At 42.9% G+C, this 20,119-nt stretch overlaps 1 protein-coding gene and 1 non-coding gene across 2 annotated transcripts in view; both read right to left on the bottom strand.

Annotated features, from left to right (window-relative positions):
- Positions 1-16,550, bottom strand: part of Eif2b3 (eukaryotic translation initiation factor 2B subunit gamma) — a 56,007-nt gene extending 39,457 nt beyond the window's left edge. The window contains exons 1-3 of the mRNA XM_050131909.1: positions 16,420-16,550; positions 7,327-7,484; positions 4,604-4,749 (exon numbers count right to left, since the gene is read on the bottom strand). Coding sequence (XP_049987866.1) covers positions 4,604-4,749; positions 7,327-7,474 — 294 coding nt within the window. The 5' untranslated portion in view covers positions 7,475-7,484; positions 16,420-16,550. The remainder of the gene's footprint in view (positions 1-4,603; positions 4,750-7,326; positions 7,485-16,419) is intronic.
- Positions 5,622-5,723, bottom strand: LOC126494536 (U6 spliceosomal RNA). The gene has a single exon (XR_007590023.1). It is a non-coding gene; the product is annotated as a U6 spliceosomal RNA (small nuclear RNA).
- Positions 16,551-20,119: the final 3,569 nt, after the last annotated feature.

Below are 20,119 nucleotides of genomic sequence, written 5' to 3'. Positions count from 1 at the left end.
GGTCTGGTGGCATACACCTGTAATTCCATCACTTGGGAGATAGGGGCAGAAGAATCAGGAATTCAAGGACCCCCTCGGCTACAGAGCAAACTGGAATGAAAGACCAGACTTCCCTTCACTGAAGAGAAAGATATGAAGAAACAGGGCTGCACACATGAAGACAAGATACTACTAGGAGACTGCTAATTGTTTTTCCCCCATGAGACAGGGTTTCTCTGTGTAACAACCCTGCCTATCCTGACTCACTTTGTAGACCAGGCTGGCCTCAAACTCACAGAGATCCACCTGCCTGGGATTAAAGGCACGTGCACCTTGAGACTGCTAATTTTCGTTAATTAATTGTGTTCTTTTTCCCCCCCCAAGACAGGGTTTCTCTGTGTAGCTTTGGAGCCTGTCCTGGAACTTGCTCTGTGGACTAGGCTAGTCTCGAACTCACAGAGATCCACTTGCCTCTGCCTCCTGAGTGCTGGGATTAAAGACATGAGTCACTACTGCCCAGTTAGACTGCTAATTTTAAAATGAAACTTACACTTTGGGAAGTAGAAGCAATGGGTACAAGTGTATATATAACTCAGGGATAGTGTCAGGCATGGAACTGCACTCAGAAGGCTAAGTTGAGAGTCAGCGGCTAGCTTGGGCAATGATAAGATCCTGTCTTAAAAAGTCAAAACTCAAAAGCAAAGCCCTCTCAAGGGCAGGGTCTAATTTTGGATCAGACTCAGGCAGGAATGTTCTTGGAGTAGGTTATTTAAGATCTCTCAAGAGAGAAGGTCAAGTTCCTCCATAGTAAAGCAAACTCATGTTGTCTATCTTTAAGGTGGCTGTGTGGATTAGAAATCCAGATATATTACTAGATATGAATACTCTCTTGAGATCTTCAGAACAACTGCTCTGGTTAGTCCTGTGGAAAATAAATTTTATATCCTTGTGACCGTAATTGGCTAATAAATTAATTCTACTTCAGGGCAGTCTCTAAGAACAGGTATTAAATTTCTAAGGTAATAAATTACTTTCTCAGACATACTGATATGAAACTTAAGTAGTATCCTCAGAAGTGCTCAGGCAGGTTCCAGGCAGAGACCTGTGAATAATTAGCTATTACTACAATACAGGCCTCTGTTGTTTTCACCCCCCCCCCCCNCCCCCCCCCCCCCCCCCCCCCGCAATTTCACACACGGGAACAAACAATTAGCTGTTATCAGAATGCAGGCCTTTGTTGTTTCCAATCCCCACCCCACCCCATTTCCCACCTGCTGGATCTTTCTCCCTGAAATAGTTCTTTTTCTTTTTTTATTTTTTGTTTTTAAATTAAACCTTGCCAGGTGTGATGGTGCATGCCTGACATCCCAGCACGCGAGAGTCAGAGACAGGAGGATCACCACAAATTTGAAGACAGCTTGGTCTCCACACTGAGTCCCAGGTCAGCCAGGGCTAGATAGCAAGACCCTGTCTTTAAAGGAAGAGAGCACACACCGTAAATCCCAGCACTCTGAGTTCAAGGGCTGCCTGGTCTACATTGTGAGTTCCAGGACAATCAGGGCTACACAGAGATTGTATAATGCCAAAAAAACAAAAACAAACAAGCAACCCCCCCCAAAACCCAAAAACTAAAACCAACCAACCAATCAACCAACCAACCAATCAAACAAACAAACAAACAAAAAACAAGAGAAAAAGAAATCAAACTGTAATTAGGTTATCATCTTGGGGAAAATGTATTGTTATTTTACTGATATGTATTCTCCTGGTAAATTTCCAACAAATAAAAACTTGTATAAAAGTTAAAGTTTCAGATGTTTAAGGTTATTCTGAGGGAAGTCTTCCCATAACATGGGTTTAAAATAGCCCTTGGTATTTAATCTTTAGAGTAACTCCTCAACTGTTAAAATGGAGTTATTCTATCCTATTCTCACTCCTCACATCGCCACCATTACAAACTCCCACTCTTTCTGCAATTAGAAGTAAAGCTTCCTAAATCACGAAGCTTTCCCAACTCAGCAAGCCCATGTAGGCAGCATTTCCCAACACTCCTCTAGAGGGCGCCTGGTACACGCCTGACTTCTGGCTTCCAAGCCACTCCATCGCTGTACTCTAAGTAGAACCAGTTTTCACTAGTCATGCGCACCTGGCTGTACCCAGAGACATAGTATTTTCAATGTTTTGGTCACTCAAGGCACCAACGGAGACTCTGGCACCCAACACACACTCTTCCTCCCCACACTCCAGGCGAAGCTCTAATTTCCGAAACATACTTTGCCAGCTGTAAACCCTCCGGAGACGGACGTATGTGGGTGGGGGTGGGGTAAAGGAAACATCCTCTTCAGTGTGGAGGATTCTGGTGTTGGAAAACTAGTGGATTGGATCATCTAAAAATTCTGGAAAATGAGCTGAACCCGTGGCTGTCTTCACTGTGGTTCTTAAGGATCAGAAGAGTCACAGGTTTGGTCAGAAGTTGTTGTGAGGCCGAGTTTGAAGTAAGAAGCCCCAGCATAAAGGAGGCCTCAGAGAAAGGGAAGACTGGGGAAGGGGCGAAGAAGTCAAGGAAATCTTTCTTTTACTATTGGTGCTTAGTGTAAAAAAAAATTCTAAAAAAATATAACTAACTCAGAATACTATAAAATCTAACTCATCACTCAAGAGCATGAAAATTCTCAGAACATTTAAGTATTTTTTTTTAAAAAAGCCAATAAGACCTGGGTTCCTCAGAAATAAGGGAATAAACCAAGAACGGTGGGAATGAAACCTAGGCACAAGGGCAGGTAACACAGGAAAGAGGAGGAGATTCTCAAAAAGACGTAAAGCCCAGCCCAGGGCAGTTCTGCGCAGGCCCACGGTGCAGCTGGAAGAGGAGAAAGGGACGGTTCCCGAGAGGATTATCACATAGGAAACGGTGCTCCTTTTGGAAAGACAGAGGGCAGTTAATAATAAACACAGAATATAAGCGACTTTGAAAGTGAGGCAATCGGGTACAGTGATACAGGCTCCAGCCCTCAGGAGGCTGATGCCGTAGGATGTCGGCTTGGAAGAAAGCCTGAATGTAAGAAGACCATCTATCCCAAAACAAAGCAGAACAGCGCTACGGAGACACCGGAGTGAACATGCTACCCTCAGAAGCCAGACCTGGGTTTGGTGGTTGGAGCCCACATAAAAAGCCCGACAGATGCAGTGACACAAGCCAGAAATCCCCGCACTTGCGCGATGCTGTCAGCCCGAGGGAAGCAGCAGCAGCAGAAGTGAGAGTTCTGCCTAAGGCGGCACCGAGGACCCCAACAGAGAGCTCTCCTTAGACTTTCACACGGACACGGACACACACACGAATTGTGCTTGTTTATGTCTTTTGGTTATTGTTCTTACTGTTGTTTATTGAGGTAGGGTTTCTCTGTGTAATAGCCCTAAGATATCCTCTGTAGTCCAGACTGGGCTCCTAACTCAAAGATACACTTCTGCCTGGCCAATGATTTTATTTTAAGCCAGGTGCATACCTTCAATTTCTGAATTCGGGAGGCTGAGACAGGAAGATCACTATGAATTTAACGCAAGCCTGGACCATAAAGAATTCCATTCCAGGCTGGACTACAAAGTGAGGCTATAAACATATTCAAAAATGGATATATTAAGCCGGGCGATGGTGGCGCACGCCTTTAATCCCAGCACTCGGGAGGCAGAGGCAGGCGGATCTCTGTGAGTTCAAGACCAGCCTGGTCTACAGAGCTAGTTCCAGGACAGGCTCCAAAGCTACAGAGAAACCCTGTCTCGAAAAACCAAAAAAAAAAAAAAAAAAAAAAAAAAGGATATATTATTACTTGGAAAGCAGACTATGTTACCTAAATGGGCAACAATTAATGTGATATGAAAATATATTAAACTAGGATCGTTGGTACAAGCCTGTAATCACAGCACTTGAGAAGCAGAGACAAGAGAATCCAGAGCTTAAGATCATCCTCAGCTACATGAAACTGTCTCAAAACAGATAAAAATAAAGTATATTTTTTAAGTCTTAAAAACTAAGGCCAAGCCAGGCAGTGGTGGTGCATGCCTTTAATCCCAGCACTCAGGAGGCAGAGGCAGGTGGATCTCTGTGAGTTCGAGTCCAGCCTGGTCTACAAAGGGAGTTCCAGGACAGGCTCCAAAGCTACAGAGAAACCCTGTCTCGAAAAAACCAAAAAAATAAAATAAAATGAAAAACAAAAAAACCCCAAAAAGGCCGGGCGGTGGTGGCGCATGCCTTTAATCCCAGCACTCGGGAGGCAGAGGCAGGCGGATCTCTGTGAGTTTGAGTCCAGCCTGGTCTACAAGAGCTAGTTCCAGGACAGGCTCCAAAATCACAGAGAAACCCTGTCTCAAAAAACAAAACAAAACAAAACCAAAAAAAAAAAAAAAAAAAAACTAAGGCCAAGTATGATGGCACAGACCTTTAATCCCAGCATTCAGGAGGGAGAAGTAGGCAGAGCTCTTGTGAGTTTTCGGCCAGCCTAATCTACACTGCAAGTTCTAGGCCAGCCAGTGCTACATAGTGGGACCCTGTTTTTTGTAAACAATAAAGCACTGCCAAACAATACATTATTCATCTTCAATACAAATAAAGTCAAGAAATAGTTTTTACCTTGAGTTTTGGATATATGTGGCGCAGAGAATCTGCAGTCCCCATGTCAGCCTCCTCGGGAATGCAAACGATGTCTGCTTTCATCTTCATCTTGAATTCTGTGCAGAGAGCCTTCTGGACATCTTTGGTTGTAATTACAATGACTTCTACAGGATGAAAGAAATAACAGAAAAACACAGAAATTCATTCACCGTGACAATTTCGATCGTTTGGTCAGATGTGCTCTGTTGTGGCAGCACAGACCCGCAATCCGGCACTCCGGAGGTGGAGCCAGGAGAATCAGGAACAAGGCCAGCTTCATCTACACATCAGGTTCAAGACCAGCATGACTAAGAACTTGTCTCAAGTCAAAACAAAAATTATAACTGCTAATATTACCGAGCCTTTTTAATGTATGTTTTTTGTGGAAAACCAGCTTACATTTAATTGTGATATTTAAAATTGTACAAGTATTTTTATACACCTGCCCCCCTATCTCTTAAAATGATATGAAAACATCACCAATTACAGGTTGAATGGGTTAATAATACAGTTCCTACATGATGCACCAATATCCTTAAAACATCAGTCAGACCTGGCAGTGGCCAACAGTGAACTTCATCTTCAGGGTTAAGAAGCTCAGCCCTCTGAGCATTCTGGGATGCAGTGGCACTTGTCCAGAACTGGCACTGCCCTAGAGTTGGGGAGCTTTAAATGTACCAGGGAAAAAAAGCTGTTTCCCCTTCAAGGGGAAGAAAGAAAATGACTCCTAAGAAGCCAGCCAATTTGGCTGAGGTCTATCTGTGCAACCCTTCCCCCCTCTTTCCTTTCCTGCAGCAATGCCTAGGACCAAAGCCTGAGGTGCAGGAAAAGCAGACAGTGAAGGCTATGGAGGGAGGAGCTGGAACAACTGCAATGCTCTTTATCTCTGCCTCCAATGCCTTTGCTCCATGGGAAAACGGTAACAACAAATTCACAAAATAACAGCTGGCCTTACAAAATCCATACTTCCAGAGGTGCTGGAAAGCAGAAGAAGGAAAAAAAAATGAAATGCTTCATAAATTTGCTTGACAGCCCTGTGCAGAGGCCATGCTGATCTTTTGTGTATCATTCCAGGAAATGAGAGGTTGTGGATTCATTCTTGATTAGGAAAACTAAGGTTTGATTGAGGAAGATCCTCTGAAAATCTCCATGGAAACAGATGGCCCAGATGATCCAACATTTCAGAGCACTTCTGTTGCAGTTTCCTCTGAGTTCTGCATCCAGAACAGCTTCAAGGATGCTGGCTGAGATGATCAAGCCTCACAGAAAAGTCTAGTTAGGACTTGACCATAATCCTAAATTTTCTTTGGGTCTCCATAAGATTACCAGCACTCCCAAGTAACAGGAAGAATGCCCACATTTCCAAAAGGGGGATTATGGGTGTTTGTCTTTGTTTAGCATGTTGGTTACAAGTTGTTTTGGATAAAGGTTGGGGAAAAAAGCTGAACAAAAGAGATTAGATTCAGGGTTCTTGTTTTGAAAAAAAAAATAGGGAAATGCTGTGGGATAACACTCTTGTACACTGTAAAGATTTGTCACTTATATTGGTTTAATAAAATGCTGATTGGCCAGTATAGCCAGGAAGTATAGGTGGGACAACCAGAGCAGGAAAATTCTGGGAAGAAGAAAGGCAGAGAGTGAGTCACCAGTCAGAGGCAGAGGAAGCAAGATAAGAATGCCTTACTAAGGCCGGGCGGTGGTGGCGCATGCCTTTAATCCCAGCACTTTGGAGGCAGAGGCAGGCAGATCTCTGTGAGTTCGAGGCCAGCCTGGTCTACAAGAGCTAGTTCCAGGACAGGCTCCAACGCCACAGAGAAACCTTGAAAAAAAAAAGAATGCCTTATTAATAAAAGGTGCCAAGCCACATGGCTAAACGTGGACAAGAATTATGAGTGAATTTAAGTTCTAAGAGCTAGTTAGTAATAAGCCTGAGCTAATAGACCAGTTTATAATTATTATAAGCCTCTGTGTATTTATTTAGGACAGAATGCTGCGTGACTGGGCTGGGGAGAAACTTCTGTCTACATAGACTATTGCATAGAAATGTTTATGGGCCTATCTAACTCTCACAGTTGAATGAACCCTCTTGCAGCAGTCTGGGCCCTAGGATCTGGCACCCTGATGTGTTGCATTCTGATTCATTCTACTTAATGAAACGTCAAACTCATTGTGGCCAAAGCTGAACTTATTATCTTTGTTGAAGCCTGTTCCCTGTCTTATAGTCTGCTTCCCATTTAATGCCATCATCAGCCATCTAATCTAATCCAAGTGAAAAGTGACAAAAACTCCTCCTATAATCTTAAAGAAGGTTCTAGAAGTCAGTGCCTGAGCTGTCTTTTCAAACTTCTATTCTCATGCTTAAAATATTACTCAGCACATTATAGAGTCTCAGCAAGTACTGACAAGCAGGCATTTAGATGCCCAATCGTGTCTTTCTGATATCCTTATAGGGCTCACCTTGGATCACTGTGGAGAACCCCTTCTTTAACGGCTTTGTTTAGCATGATGTTTTCATTCTTTTCCCATATGGTCAAAGGGTGCTCCTGGGTCCCCACCTTAAGCATCCAGTCTCCAGCAAACTTTAAGCCCTAGTCTGCCATCATCCATTCTCTCTCACTCTCATAATGCTGACAAATTATTGGGATCAAACACACATAACACACGCAAGTTTTATGACTGCATCTATCATTGCCACAGCTCACCTTCAAATCCAACGCGCTCAAGCAGGTTCAGTGGGTACCAAATTAAAGGTTTGTTTCCAACTGGAAGCAGAGGCTTGGGAATGCTGGGAGTCAAGTCTGTCATCCGAGATCCCCCACCAACGGCCATAACCACAGCTTGAAACTCCATCGTCGCAGGACTGCAAGCACAGGGGTGGAGAGAGATGTAATGTAGCGCTAGTTTTGTTTTTATTTACGTGAGAAATTCCCACTCGGACCAGATGCATCACCTCCTGTTTAGTTACTGGAGTAGGAACCACTCCCTACCTGCAGTTCAAATGTCATCTTTCTCATCATCTCTAACCAAAACAAGCTTTACCTCCAATCTTAGTAAAAGTAGAATAATATAAAGTAAAACTATCTGGCCCTTGCCCTTGAGTTGTTTAAGAAAAGACAAGTTTGGGGTTGGAGAGAAATGGTTCAGTGGTTAAGAGCACGGACTGCTCTCCCCTGGGTTCAATTCCCAGCACACACAGGACAGCTCGCAACTGTCTGTAACTCCAGTTCCAGGGAATCTGAAACTTTCATACCAAATGCACATAAAATAAAGTTAAGTAAATATTAAAAAAAAAAAAAGACAAATTCAAGTGCCAGTGGTAGTGGTGTATGGTAGTAGTGTATGCCCTTAATCTCAGCACTGGGGAGGCAGGCAGGCAGACCAGAATGAGTTCAAGGCCAATCTGGGTAACACAGGGACAGCCAAAACTATATAGTGAGAGCTTGTTTGAAAAACACAAGCTTCGGGGGCTGGAGAGATGTCTAAGAGGTTAAGAGCACTGGTTTTCTTCCAGAGGTTCTGAGTTCAATTCCCAGCAACCACATGGTGACTCACAACCATCTATAATGCATTCTTGTGTCTTCTGGCCGGCATTGCAGGCAGAACACTGCATACATAATAAAAAAGTGATGGAGGTGGGTCTTGTATCTTATCTGTTGCTTTCATTGGTTAATTAATAAAGAAAACTGCTTGGCCCTGATAGGACAGAAAATTAGGTAGGCGGAGTAGACTGAAGAGAATGCTGGGAGAAAGAAGCCAAGTCAGGCAGTCGCCATGATTCTCCCACTCCAGACAGACGCAGGTTAAGATCTTTCCTGGTAAGCCAGCTCGTGGTGCTACACAGAATATCAGAAATGGGTTAGATCAATATGTAAGAGCTAGCCAATAAGAGGTTAAAACTAATGGGCCAAGCAGTGTTTAAAAAAATACAGTTTCCATGTAATTATTTCGGGCATAAGCTAGCCATGCGGGAGCCGGGGCAGCCGGAACGCAGCCCCGCCGCTCCTATTACTACAAAAAGGTAAATCTTAGAGGAGCAGAAGCCAGGAGCAAACCCAGCCCTGGGAGCCAACCCAGTCCTAGGACTCTGGTAGACCAGGATTAAGCCAACAACCTGACTCAGAGTCTTCAACCTCCACTGAACTGGAGTAGAACTGTCTCAGTTACCTAAGACATAGAGAGAACAAGCTCCACCAGGAGCAGAGGCTGGGAGCAAACCCAGTCCCAGGACACAGACAGATCAGGATTGAACCAGCGACCAGATCCAGAGTCAGCAATAGCCACCAGAACAGATCTAACTCTAAGCCAGTGACTTCTGCAAGAGGAGATCCAGACCAAGATTTACAAAAACAGATCAAAACCAGCAGCCTAGGCTAAAGTAGGCCTGAGACAGCAAACTCTAAGGGAGCAGAACAAAGCAAAGGAACACTGAGCTATCTCCAGGAACAGGAATAACCAACGGGGTAACTAGAACTGTGACACTGACTGTACCACGAGGAAAACCATCTTAGCTTTGGATTCACTGGCACCTAGAAGATTATTCAACAGAATCTCAGACAGCCCCAACCACACCTATTAGAGGAAAAGATGAGTAGAAAAGGTAACATCACATGCTACACCATAAAGAGCAACACAATACCAGTAAAACCTAAAGACCCTACAAAAGTAAGACCTGAACAACCAAATACGGATGAACCAGAAGAAAATGATCTAAAAAATAACCTCAAGAGAATGTTTCAAATTCTTAAAGATGAAATGAGAAATTACCTTAAAGAAATGGAGAAAAAAAAACAAACAAAAAATTGGAAGATATCAGCAAATCACTTAAAGAAAACCAAGAAAAAGAACTCAAAACATATAAAAGAAATATTCAGGACTTAAAAACTGAGATAGAAAAAATAAAGAAAACATAAGCCGAAGGAATTATAGAAACAAAAATCATGAGAAAAAGAGCAGGAACCACAAATGCAAGTATGAACAACAGAATACAAGAACTGGAAGAGAGAATCTCAAGTGCTGAAAATAAAACAGGAAATAGACACATCAGTTAAAGAAAACATTAAATCTAACAAAAGCTTAACCCAAAATATCCATGACACTATAAAAGGTCAAATCTTAGAATAATAGGTATAGAAGAAGGAGAAGAAGTTCAATTCAAAGGCACAGAAAATTTATTTAACAAAATTATAGAAGAAAACTTTCCCTATCTAAAGAAAGATATGCCTATGAAGTCACAAGAAGCTTACAGAACTCCAAATAGATTGGATCCAAAAAAAAAGTCCTCTCGCCACATAATTATCAAAACACTAAACATACAGAGTAAAGAAAGAATATTAAGAGCTGCAAAGGAAAAAGGCCAAGTAACATATAAAAGTAGACCTACCAGAATTACACCTGACTTCTCATTGGAGACTGATAGTCATAAAGTCATGGTCAAGCATTATGCAGACATTAAGAGACCACGGATGCCAGCCCAGACTACTATACCCAGCAAAACTGTTGATCACCAAAGAAGGACAAAACAAGATATTCCTGACAAATCTAGATTTCACCAATATCTAGCCACAAACCCAGCCCTACACAAAATACTAGAAGGAAAACTCCAACCCAAGGAAGATGGCTACACCAACAAAAACACACACAATTGATGATCTCATTACAGCAAATCCCAAAGAAGAAAAAAAACACACAAATTAACATCACCAACGATGGAAACTAAATTAACAGGAGATAGCAACCACTGGTCATTAATATCCCTTAATGTAAATGGACTCAACTCACCCATAAAAAGGCACAGGCTAATAAATTGGATATGAAAATAAAATCCATCCCTCTTCTACATACAAGAAACGCATCTCAACCTCAAAGACAGACATCATCTCAGAGTAAAAGGTTGGGAAAAAAAAAATACCAATCAAATGGACCTAACAAACAAGCAGGTGTAGCTATCCTAATATCTAATAAAATAGACTTCAAGCTAAAATCAGTCAAAAGAGACCAAGAAGGACATTTCATATTAGTCACAGGAAAAATTAACCAAGAGGAAATTTCAATACCGAATATCTATGCCCCAAATACAAGGGCACCCTCATATGTCAAAGAAACACTTCTAAAGCTTAAATCATATATTAAACCCCCCACACTAATGGTAGGAGACTTCAACACTCCCCTCTCACCACTGGACAGGTCAATCAGACAAAAAATGAACAGAGAAATAAGAAAACTAACAGATGTTATGACTCAAATGGACTTAACAGATACCTATAAAATATTCCATCCAAACAGAAAAGAATATACCTTCTTCTCAGTACCTCATGGAACCTTCTCAAAAATTGACCACATATTTGGTAACAAAACAAACCTCAACAAATACAAAAAAATTAGAATAACCCAATGTACCTTATCAGATGACCATGCTTTAAAACCAGAAGTCAACAGCAATACCAATTCTAGAAAACCCACAAACACATGGAAATTAAATAATGCTCACCTGAATCATCAATGGGTCAAGGAAGAAATAAAGGGGGAAATTAAAGACTTCCTAAAATTCAATGAAAATGACCACACAACATACCCAAATTTATGGGCCACAATGAAAGCAGTGTTAAGAGGCAAGTTCATAGCATTAAATAATGCCTACATAAAGAAGCTGGAAAAAAATCCCACACTAGTGAATTAACAGAACATTTAAAAACTTTAGAATGAGGGGCTGGAGAGATGGCTCAGCGGTTAAGAGCACTGACTGCTCTTCCAGAGAACCCAGGCTCAATTCCCAGCACCCACATGGCAGCTCACAACTGTCTGAAAATGCAGTTCCACGAAATCTGACACCTTCACACCAATGCACATAAAATAAAGCTAAATAAATAATTTTTAAAAAATTAAAAAAAAAACTTTAGGATGATAAGAAGCTAACTGACTTAAGAGAACTAGACAAGGAAAAGACGGCAAGAAATAATCAAAGTGAGAGTTGAAATCAACAAAATAGAAACAAAGAAGACAATACAAAGAATCAATGAGATCAAGAGTTGGTTCTTCGAGAAAATCAACAAAATAGACAAACATTTATCCAAACTAACCAAAAGGCAGAGAGAGAATATCCAAATTAACAAAATCGGAAATGAAAAGGGGGACATAACAACAGACACATTGGAAATACAAAGGATCATCAGGTCATATTTTGAAAATCTGTACTCCACAAAATTGGAAAACTTAAAGGAAATGGACAACTTTCTGGATAAATATCACTTACCAAAAGTAAATCAAGACCACATAAGCAAATTAAACAGACCTATAACTGCTGAAGAAATAGAAACAGTCATCAAAAGTCTCCCAACCAAAAAAAGCCCAGGACCAGATGGTTTCAGCTCAGAATTCTACGAGACTTTCAAAGAGGAACTAATACCAATACTCCTCAAATTATTCTATGCAATAGAAACAGAGGGAACATTGCCAAACTCTTTTTATGAGGCTACAATTACCCTGATACCCAAACCACAGAAAGACAATACTAAGAAAGAGAATTACAGACCAATCACACTCATGAACCTTGATACAAAAATACTAAATAAAATACTAGCAAATTGAATACAAGAACACATCAGAACCATCATCCACCAAGACCAAGTTGGCTTCATCCCACAGATGCAGGGATGGTTCAACATATGAAAAATATGTCAATGTAATCCACCATATAAACAAGCTGAAAAATAAGAACCACATGATCATCTCATTAGATGCTTTCGACAAAATACAACATCCCTGCATGATAAAGGTCTTGGAGAGAGCAGGGATACAAGGAGCATACCTAAACATAATTAAGGCAATATACAGCAAGCCAACAGCCAACAAAAACTAAAGGGAGAGAAACTCACAGCGATTCCACTGAAATCAGGAACAAGACAAGGTTGTCCACTCTCTCCATACCTATTCAATATAGTTCTTGAGGTCCTAGCTAGAGCAATAAGACACCAAAAGGAAATCAAGTGGATACAAATTGGAAAAGAAGAAGTCAAACTCTCACTGTTTGCTGATGACATGATAGTTTACATAAGCGATCCCAAAGGATTCTACCAAGGAACTTTTACAACTCATAAATACTTCCAGCAATCTAGCAGGATAGAAGATTAACTCAAAAAAAAAAAAAATCAGTAGCCCTCCTGTACACAGATGATAAAAGGGCTGGGGAAGAAATCAGAGAATCAACACCCTTCACAATAGCCACAAACAGCATAAAATATCTCGGAGTAACTCTAACAAAACAAGTGGAACACTTGTATGACAAGAACTTTAAATCTTTGAAGAAAGAAATTGAAGAAGACACCAGAGAGTGGAAAGACCTCCCATGCTCTTGGGTAGGCAGAATTAACATAGTAAAAATGGCAATCTTACCGAAAGCAATCTACAGATTCAACGCAATGCCCAGCAAAATTCTTCAAAGACCACGAAAGAACAGCACTCAACTTCATTTGGAAAAGCAAAAAAACCAGGATAGCCAAAATAATCCTGTACAATAAAAGAACTTCTGGAGGCATCACAATTCCTGACTTCAAACTCTACTACAGAGCTACAGTACTGAAAACAGCCTGGTATTGGCATAAGAACAGACAGGAGGACCAATGGAACTGAATAGAAGACCTGGGTATCAATCCACACATCTTCGAACACCTGATCTTTGATAAAGAAGCAAAAAATATCAAATGGAAATAAGAAAGCATATTTAACAAGTGGCGCTGGCATAACCAGATATCAACATGTAGAAAAATGAAAATGGACCCATATCTATCACCATGCACAAAACTCAAGTCCAAACGGATCAAAGACCTCAACATAAAGCCAGCCACACTGAACCTGATAAAAGAGAAAGTGGGAAGTAAACTTGAACACATTGGCACTGGAGACCTCTTCCTAAATAGAACCCCAGCAGCACAGACACTGAGAGAAACAATTAATAAATGGGACCTCCTGAAACTGAAAAGCTTCTGTAAAGCAAAGGACATGGTCAACAAGACAAAATGACAGCCTACAGAATGGGAAAAGATCTTCACTAACCCCACATCAGACAGAGGTCTGATCTCCAAAATATACAAAGAACTCTCAACAGAGGCATCTAAAATGGCTGAAAGACATTTAAGGAAATGTTCAACATCCTTAGTCATTAGAGAAATGCAAATCCAAACAACTCTGAGATTCCATCTTATACCTGTAAGAATGGCCAAGATCCAAAACACTGATGACAACTTATGCTGGTGAGGTTGTGGGGAAAAGGGAACACTTCTGTATTGCTGGTGGGAATGCAAGCTGGTATATCCCCTTTGGATGTCAGTGTGGCGATTTCTCAGAAAATTAGGAAACAACCTTCCTCAAGACCCAGTAATACCACTTTTGGGTATATATCCAAAGGATGCTCAATCGTGCCACAAGGACATGTGCTCAACCATGTTCATAGCAGCTTTGTCATAGCCAGAACCTGGAAACAACCTAAATGCCCCTCAATTGAAGAATGGGTAAGGAAAATGTGGTACATTTACACAATGGAGTACTACACAGCAGAAAAAAATAACAACAGCTTGAATTTTGCAGGAAAATGGACGGAGCTAGAAAACATTATTTTGAGTGAGGTAACCCAGACACAGAAAGACAGTTATTATATGTACTCACTCATAGGTGGCTTTTTAAACATAAAGCAAAGAAAGCCAGCCTACAAACCACAATCTCAGAGAACTCAGACAACAATGTGGACACTAAGAGAGACTTACATAGCCCTAATCTACATGGGAAGTAGAAAGTAGAAAAAGACAAGACCTCCTGAGTAAATTGGGAGCATGGGGTCCTTGGGGGAAGATTGAAGGGTGGAGGGCAGAGGCAGGGAGGGGAGCAGAGAAAAATGTAGGGCTCAGTAAATATCAATAAAAAAAATAGGAACAAGTGAGGCTGGAGAGATGGTTCAGTGGTTAAGCAGTGGGCTGTTCTTCCAAGGACCAGGGTTCAATTCCACAACACCCACATGGCAGCTAACATCTATCTGTAACTCCAGTTCTGAAATCTGACATTCTCCACAGGTGTATATACATGGAGGCAAAACACCAATGCACTGTGGGAGCCCTCCTGTGACTCAGTTTTTATCTGGTGTCATTTTTTTTTTTTTTACTTCAGTAAGTCCTTTGAGTCCAAGCGTGCCTGCTCTACTTTTACTTTATAACCTTAAGGGCTGTGAGAGACTTCTGATTTGGCCCGAGAGAAAAGAACATTCTATCTAGTAGACAGTACACTGCCGAAGACAAACCTCAGAGAGTGAGGCTGCTCTGAGCAGCAAGCATGACGGAGGGGAGGCCGCTCGCTCAGGGACAGGGATGGTCTTGTGGTCAGATACCAACTGACCGTCTGTCTTGTGTTTGTTTTGGTTTTATATTAAGTATATAAGCAAGCCCTGAAATAAACTCGGGGTTGTTTGACTGCTTTGGCATGACCAGACAAGCCTCCCAATTCCATCCTGAAAATAAATAAATAAATACATAAATACATAAATAAATAAAGTGTGCCTTAATCTCCTAGGTTCAAGTGATCTTAGCAGCCAGAACTGCAGGTTCGGGGCTACTCCTGCTTCCTGGGCTGGTTTTCTCCCGGGCCTGGTAATCGACTAGGAGAACTGTAAGACTCAGCTAGAGACTCATCTTGCACAGAACTAAGCCACAACTAGTTCTTCCCACCTCAGGGAGGGACATCTTTCTCTAGTTGTTTCTGCTATGCTATGTACAGATTGCATCAGCCTTTTATAGGCTTCTTTGCAGGCCTTATTTAAGTGCCTATTAAGAGTGAGTTCACTGGCTGGGCTGTGATGCACGCTTTTAATCCCAGCACTTGAGAGGCAGAGGCAGGTGAATTTCTGTGAGTTCGAGGCCAGCCTGGTCTAGAAAGTAAGTTCCAGGACAGCCAGAGTTGTTACACAGAGAAACCCTGCCTCGATAAAAAAGTTCCTTGAGTTGGGGACTGTGTTGACAGAATACTCCCCAGTCAGATGCCAGGCTGAACGCCTGTCGTCTCACAACAGCCCATCAGAGTTAAGCTCAAATGTGTACAAAACCAGAAAGGCGTGTAGAACCCAGGTAGTTAGAATCTCGAGTTCCTGTTCTCAAACTCTGGTTTAAAAAAAAAAAATGCAACCCAAGAAACAAGAATAATTGTGAACCTAACTAATCACAAAACTAAGCTGAGCCCAAAGTCTCAATATTACCGTCATGACTCCCGATATCAAGAAGGGAAGTCTCAACAGTCTCCAAGTTTTACAAGAGGCGTTTTACAGCATCAAGCATGCCTTCCATTGAGCACAGGTCGCCTTCTCCGGTCCTAAACGGTAAGATCGACCCCTGCATCGTAATTGGTCTGCCAAACCTTTGAGCGCTGAGAGTAGGGGCCCTCCAGTATCCCCCGTAGTTCCTGCCCTGAGCCCAAATAAATGTGGGAAGAATAAACAGGATCGGGAAAAATGTCAGCACGGCACCACGGGGGTCCGAGGCTCCCTCGGTGTGACTCCGAGCAGAACCTTCCCGCCCCGAAACTCAGTTTTTCCATCTGTTGCACAAGCTTGGATTCTTCAGTCTCCCATTTGGGACACATGGCTCCACGGCCGGATTCAGCAGGGCTGGCGATTTCGGGGCTCAGTACCCCGTCTGCCCACTCGGGCCCTGCGGGGCGAGCTCGCCTCCCTCACAGGAACCGGGCTCTCCTGCACCCGCGCGCCGCTCCCCCTGCTCAGGCAGCTCGTGCACCGCCTGGCTCGGTCCAAGCCCCGGCTTTACCTCAGCTCCCAGCACGCCGCGGCCGCTCCCAACGCTCCCCACGCCGCCTCTGCCTGACAGGCCAATGGCGCAGGCGCGCGGTGGCCGAGCAGTTCGATGGGACGCGCAGGGCCGACTCAGGTAGGAGGGACGAGCGCCGAGTGATAGATGGCGGGGAGCAAAGACGCTCCTGCTCTTGGCGGTGCCGGGCGTGGTGGAGACCCGGCGGTCCACAAGCTGTGGTATGGGATGTCTGTGTTACCTGCCCTTTCGTCATTCATAAGTGACCAGTGCTCATTGGGTGTCCCCTCCAGCCTCTTCCGTTTGGGAGTCGCCATTCTGTATCCCTGTCCCAAGGATGCTGCAAATTTTGGTTCGTCAAGTGTTTTTTGTTTTTTCCTATTTTGTTGTTGTTTTGTTTTGTTTTTTCGAGACTGGGTTTCTCTTTGTAGACCAGGAACTCACAGAGATCCACTTGCTTCTGCCTCTGGAGTGCCGCCACCACCGCCCGGCCAAAGAGTTAACTGTTTTCACCCCGCCCCCCTTTTAATGTGCTGCTGGGATTTGAACCCAGAGCCTTATGCATGGTAGACTAACACTGCCACTGAGCTGCATTCCCAGCCCCTCACCATGACACTTGTGTGGAAGAGGTAAGAGAATAACCTGGGGGTCAGGGTTCTCTGCTTCCATTGTGTGGGTTCCAGGATTCAGGTTCAGATTGCCAAGCAAGTACCTTTGCCTGCTGAGCCGGTTATGAGCCTCTTTTCTGCATTTATTTGTATATTTATTTGAGAAGGCTCGGATTAAAAGTGTGAGCGACCCCAGCTGGCCATCCTTTATGTCTTACTAGGAAGAGTTTCAGTTGCCCAGGGTGTTCTGTAGCTTGTGACCTCCTGTCTAGCTGGAAGGACAGACTTGCCACCAGACCTCCGAACACTGCTTGTACTTGGGGTCGACATTTCACCCATATGATTTTCCAACTTGATATACTGTTTGTCAACTATTAGTTTCCCGAGTAATGCAGATTTCCCCTAAGCTGACTTAATTTCACAATACTGAAAAAGTCACATGTGTTAATGTTACCACCGGTCTGATCAGAAGCAGCCTTAACTATTGGAAGGCTGGCACGTTTACGAGGAGAGACACAAGCTTTCTGAAGTTCTGTTTCTGAAAAGCTCAACTATTATCAGTGGCAACAATCTTAGTGGATTTTCTGGAAGTGGCTGTTTTTTTTTTTGTTTTTTTGTTTTGTAAATTGTTAGTCACCTTTTCATTTCAAGTAAACAATAATATTCTGTGAGGGCAAAGCAGTCATTTCAGCTGTGACTCCAACAATCGTGTTAAGTACTTTTCTTGGAGCTAACTGTCCTGTTCCTTTGATATGCACAGAAGTCACCCGCGCGCGCGCGCACACACACACACACACACACACGCGTGCGCACGCAATGCACACACATACGTACACATGTACATGCACACACACACATCCAGTTTCACCACATAGAATAGTAAAAAGGCGTGTACTTAAGGGCCAAGATTTAATAAAATTAACAAATTAAAATATCGATTTGAAAATTTTCAGTTGGGGGAAACCTGCAGAAGAGGGGGAGGAAGGCTTGTAGGAGCTAGCGAGGTCACAAGAATACAGTCCACACGGGGCTTGAGAGATGGCACGGGGGTAAGGACACAGTGTTCTTGCAGAGGACTTGATTTTGGTTGCCAGCATCCATATGGTGGCCCATGACCATTTGTAACTCCAGTTCCAGGGATTCCTCTGAGCTCTTTGGGTCTCCTCCAGTACCAGTAAGCACGTGTACACATATTTGCCTGCACGCACTGTCACTGGCTGTCACTGACTCTTGCCTGCTCTTGGGACCCCTTTCCTTCTGGGTTGCCTCAGCCAGCCTTGGTATGAGGGTTTGTACCTAGTCTTATTGTAACCTGTTATGCCATGTTCCAGTGACATCCCCGGGACACCTGCTCTTTTTTGAAGGGAAACAGAGGAGGAAGAGTATGGATCTGGGGGAGAGGGAAGGACTGGGAGGATGAGAAGGAGGAGAAACTGCAGTCAGGATGTAATATATGAGAAGAATAAATAAAATATTTTTGTTGTTTTTGATTTACAGGACAGCCAGGGCTACATGAAGAAACCCTGTCTCAAAAAATAAAAATTTTAGGTTTATTTGTGTGAGAGTTTATTTTATTGCCAAGATTTGGCAGTGAAGAATATGGTGATCATGAGGAGAGTGTGGGGCCACTGCTTTGATTGATGTTAAATAATCACCCACCGTTGTGTTTGCGCCTCTGGAAGAGCAGTCAGTGCTCTTAACCACTGAGCCATCTCTCCAGCCCATCCAAAATTGTTTTTTAAACATGTATTTATATGTATGAATGTATGTGCGTATACATGTGTACGAGTGCAACATGCAGGAGTTGGTTCTCTCCTTCCACCTTATGGGTTTTGGGGGATTGAATTTAGGTCTTTGGGCTTGGTGGTGAGCACTTTCAGCTCAGCCTCCATAACTTTCCAGCTAATAAATTTAGGAGAAAATGGGAGCAGTTTATATTATGAAAAATAACACATTACCAAACATCTAAAAATTCTCCCCTCCCCTCCATATAAGCAATGAGAAATGTGAAAATCATTTTTGGATATTGTTTCTTTCTCTTCTTCTTCTTTTTTTTTTCCCACAAGGCAGGGTTTTTTCTGGCTGTCATGAAACTCACTCTGTTGACCAGGCTGGCCTTGAACTCAAGAGATTCACCTGCCTCTGCCTCCTGAGTGCTGGGACTAAAGTGTACACAAGGCAAGAGAGAGAACAAACCGGCCAAGAAAGTGCAGCAAAGAGAAAAATGATAACCCTAGAAATAAAATAAAACTGAAGGCCCCTAAGTGGCTGATCATGTGTGTTGACCCTGTTGTCACCACACATTTGTAGCCACAGCAGCTTAGTGAGGGTGATCGCACCTCCCTCCGCTAACGAGGAAAGCAGTTGCAGCACACAGGATGTCCCAGAGCAGACAATGGCAGAAAACCCTTCACGTTAAAAGGGTTCTTTAGACTGGGTGTGGCAGTGGGTGTCCGAAATCTCAGCATTTAGGTGGCAGAGGCAGTACTGCTGCAAGTTTGTGGTCAACCTGGTCTCCATAAGGAGTTTCAGACCAGGCCAGTCAAAGTTACACAGCAAGACCCTGTCTCAGAAACAAAACAAGTGGGGGTTGGAGTAAGTGTTTCTCCGGTGGTGGCGCACGCCTTTAATCCCAGCACTCAGGAGGCAGAGGCAGGTGGATCTCTGTGAGTTCGAGACCAGCCTGGTCTACAAGAGCTAGTTCCAGGACAGGCTCCAAAGCCACAGAGAAACCCTTGTTTGGTTTTCTGAAAACCAAACCCTTGTTTGGTTTTTTGAAAAACCAAAAAAAAAAAAAAAAAAAAACCAAAAAAACAAAAGATGACATTCAGGGGCTGCAGAATTAAGAGCCGTTATAGCTTGTCCAGAGTACCTGAGCTTAGCACCTAGCACCTGTATCAGGTGGCTCACAAATGCCTGTAGCTTCAGCTCTAAGGGATCCAACGCCCTCTTCCAGCACCTCCTTGGGTGCCTACATTCATGTACACACACCCCATGCAGACATAAAATATGTACACATAATTTTAAAAATAAAATAAAGCTTTTAAAAAGAGGGGATAAAATATTTCAGTGGATCCAAACTTAGAAAGAAG

This window comes from Alexandromys fortis, unplaced genomic scaffold (assembly GCF_014885135.2).
Source record: "Alexandromys fortis isolate MF-2015 unplaced genomic scaffold, M_Fortis_MF-2015_v1.1 scaffold_302, whole genome shotgun sequence".
Taxonomy (NCBI): domain Eukaryota; kingdom Metazoa; phylum Chordata; class Mammalia; order Rodentia; family Cricetidae; genus Alexandromys; species Alexandromys fortis.
Note: the sequence above shows the minus strand (reverse complement) of the source record. Positions and strands in the feature narration are given on the sequence as shown.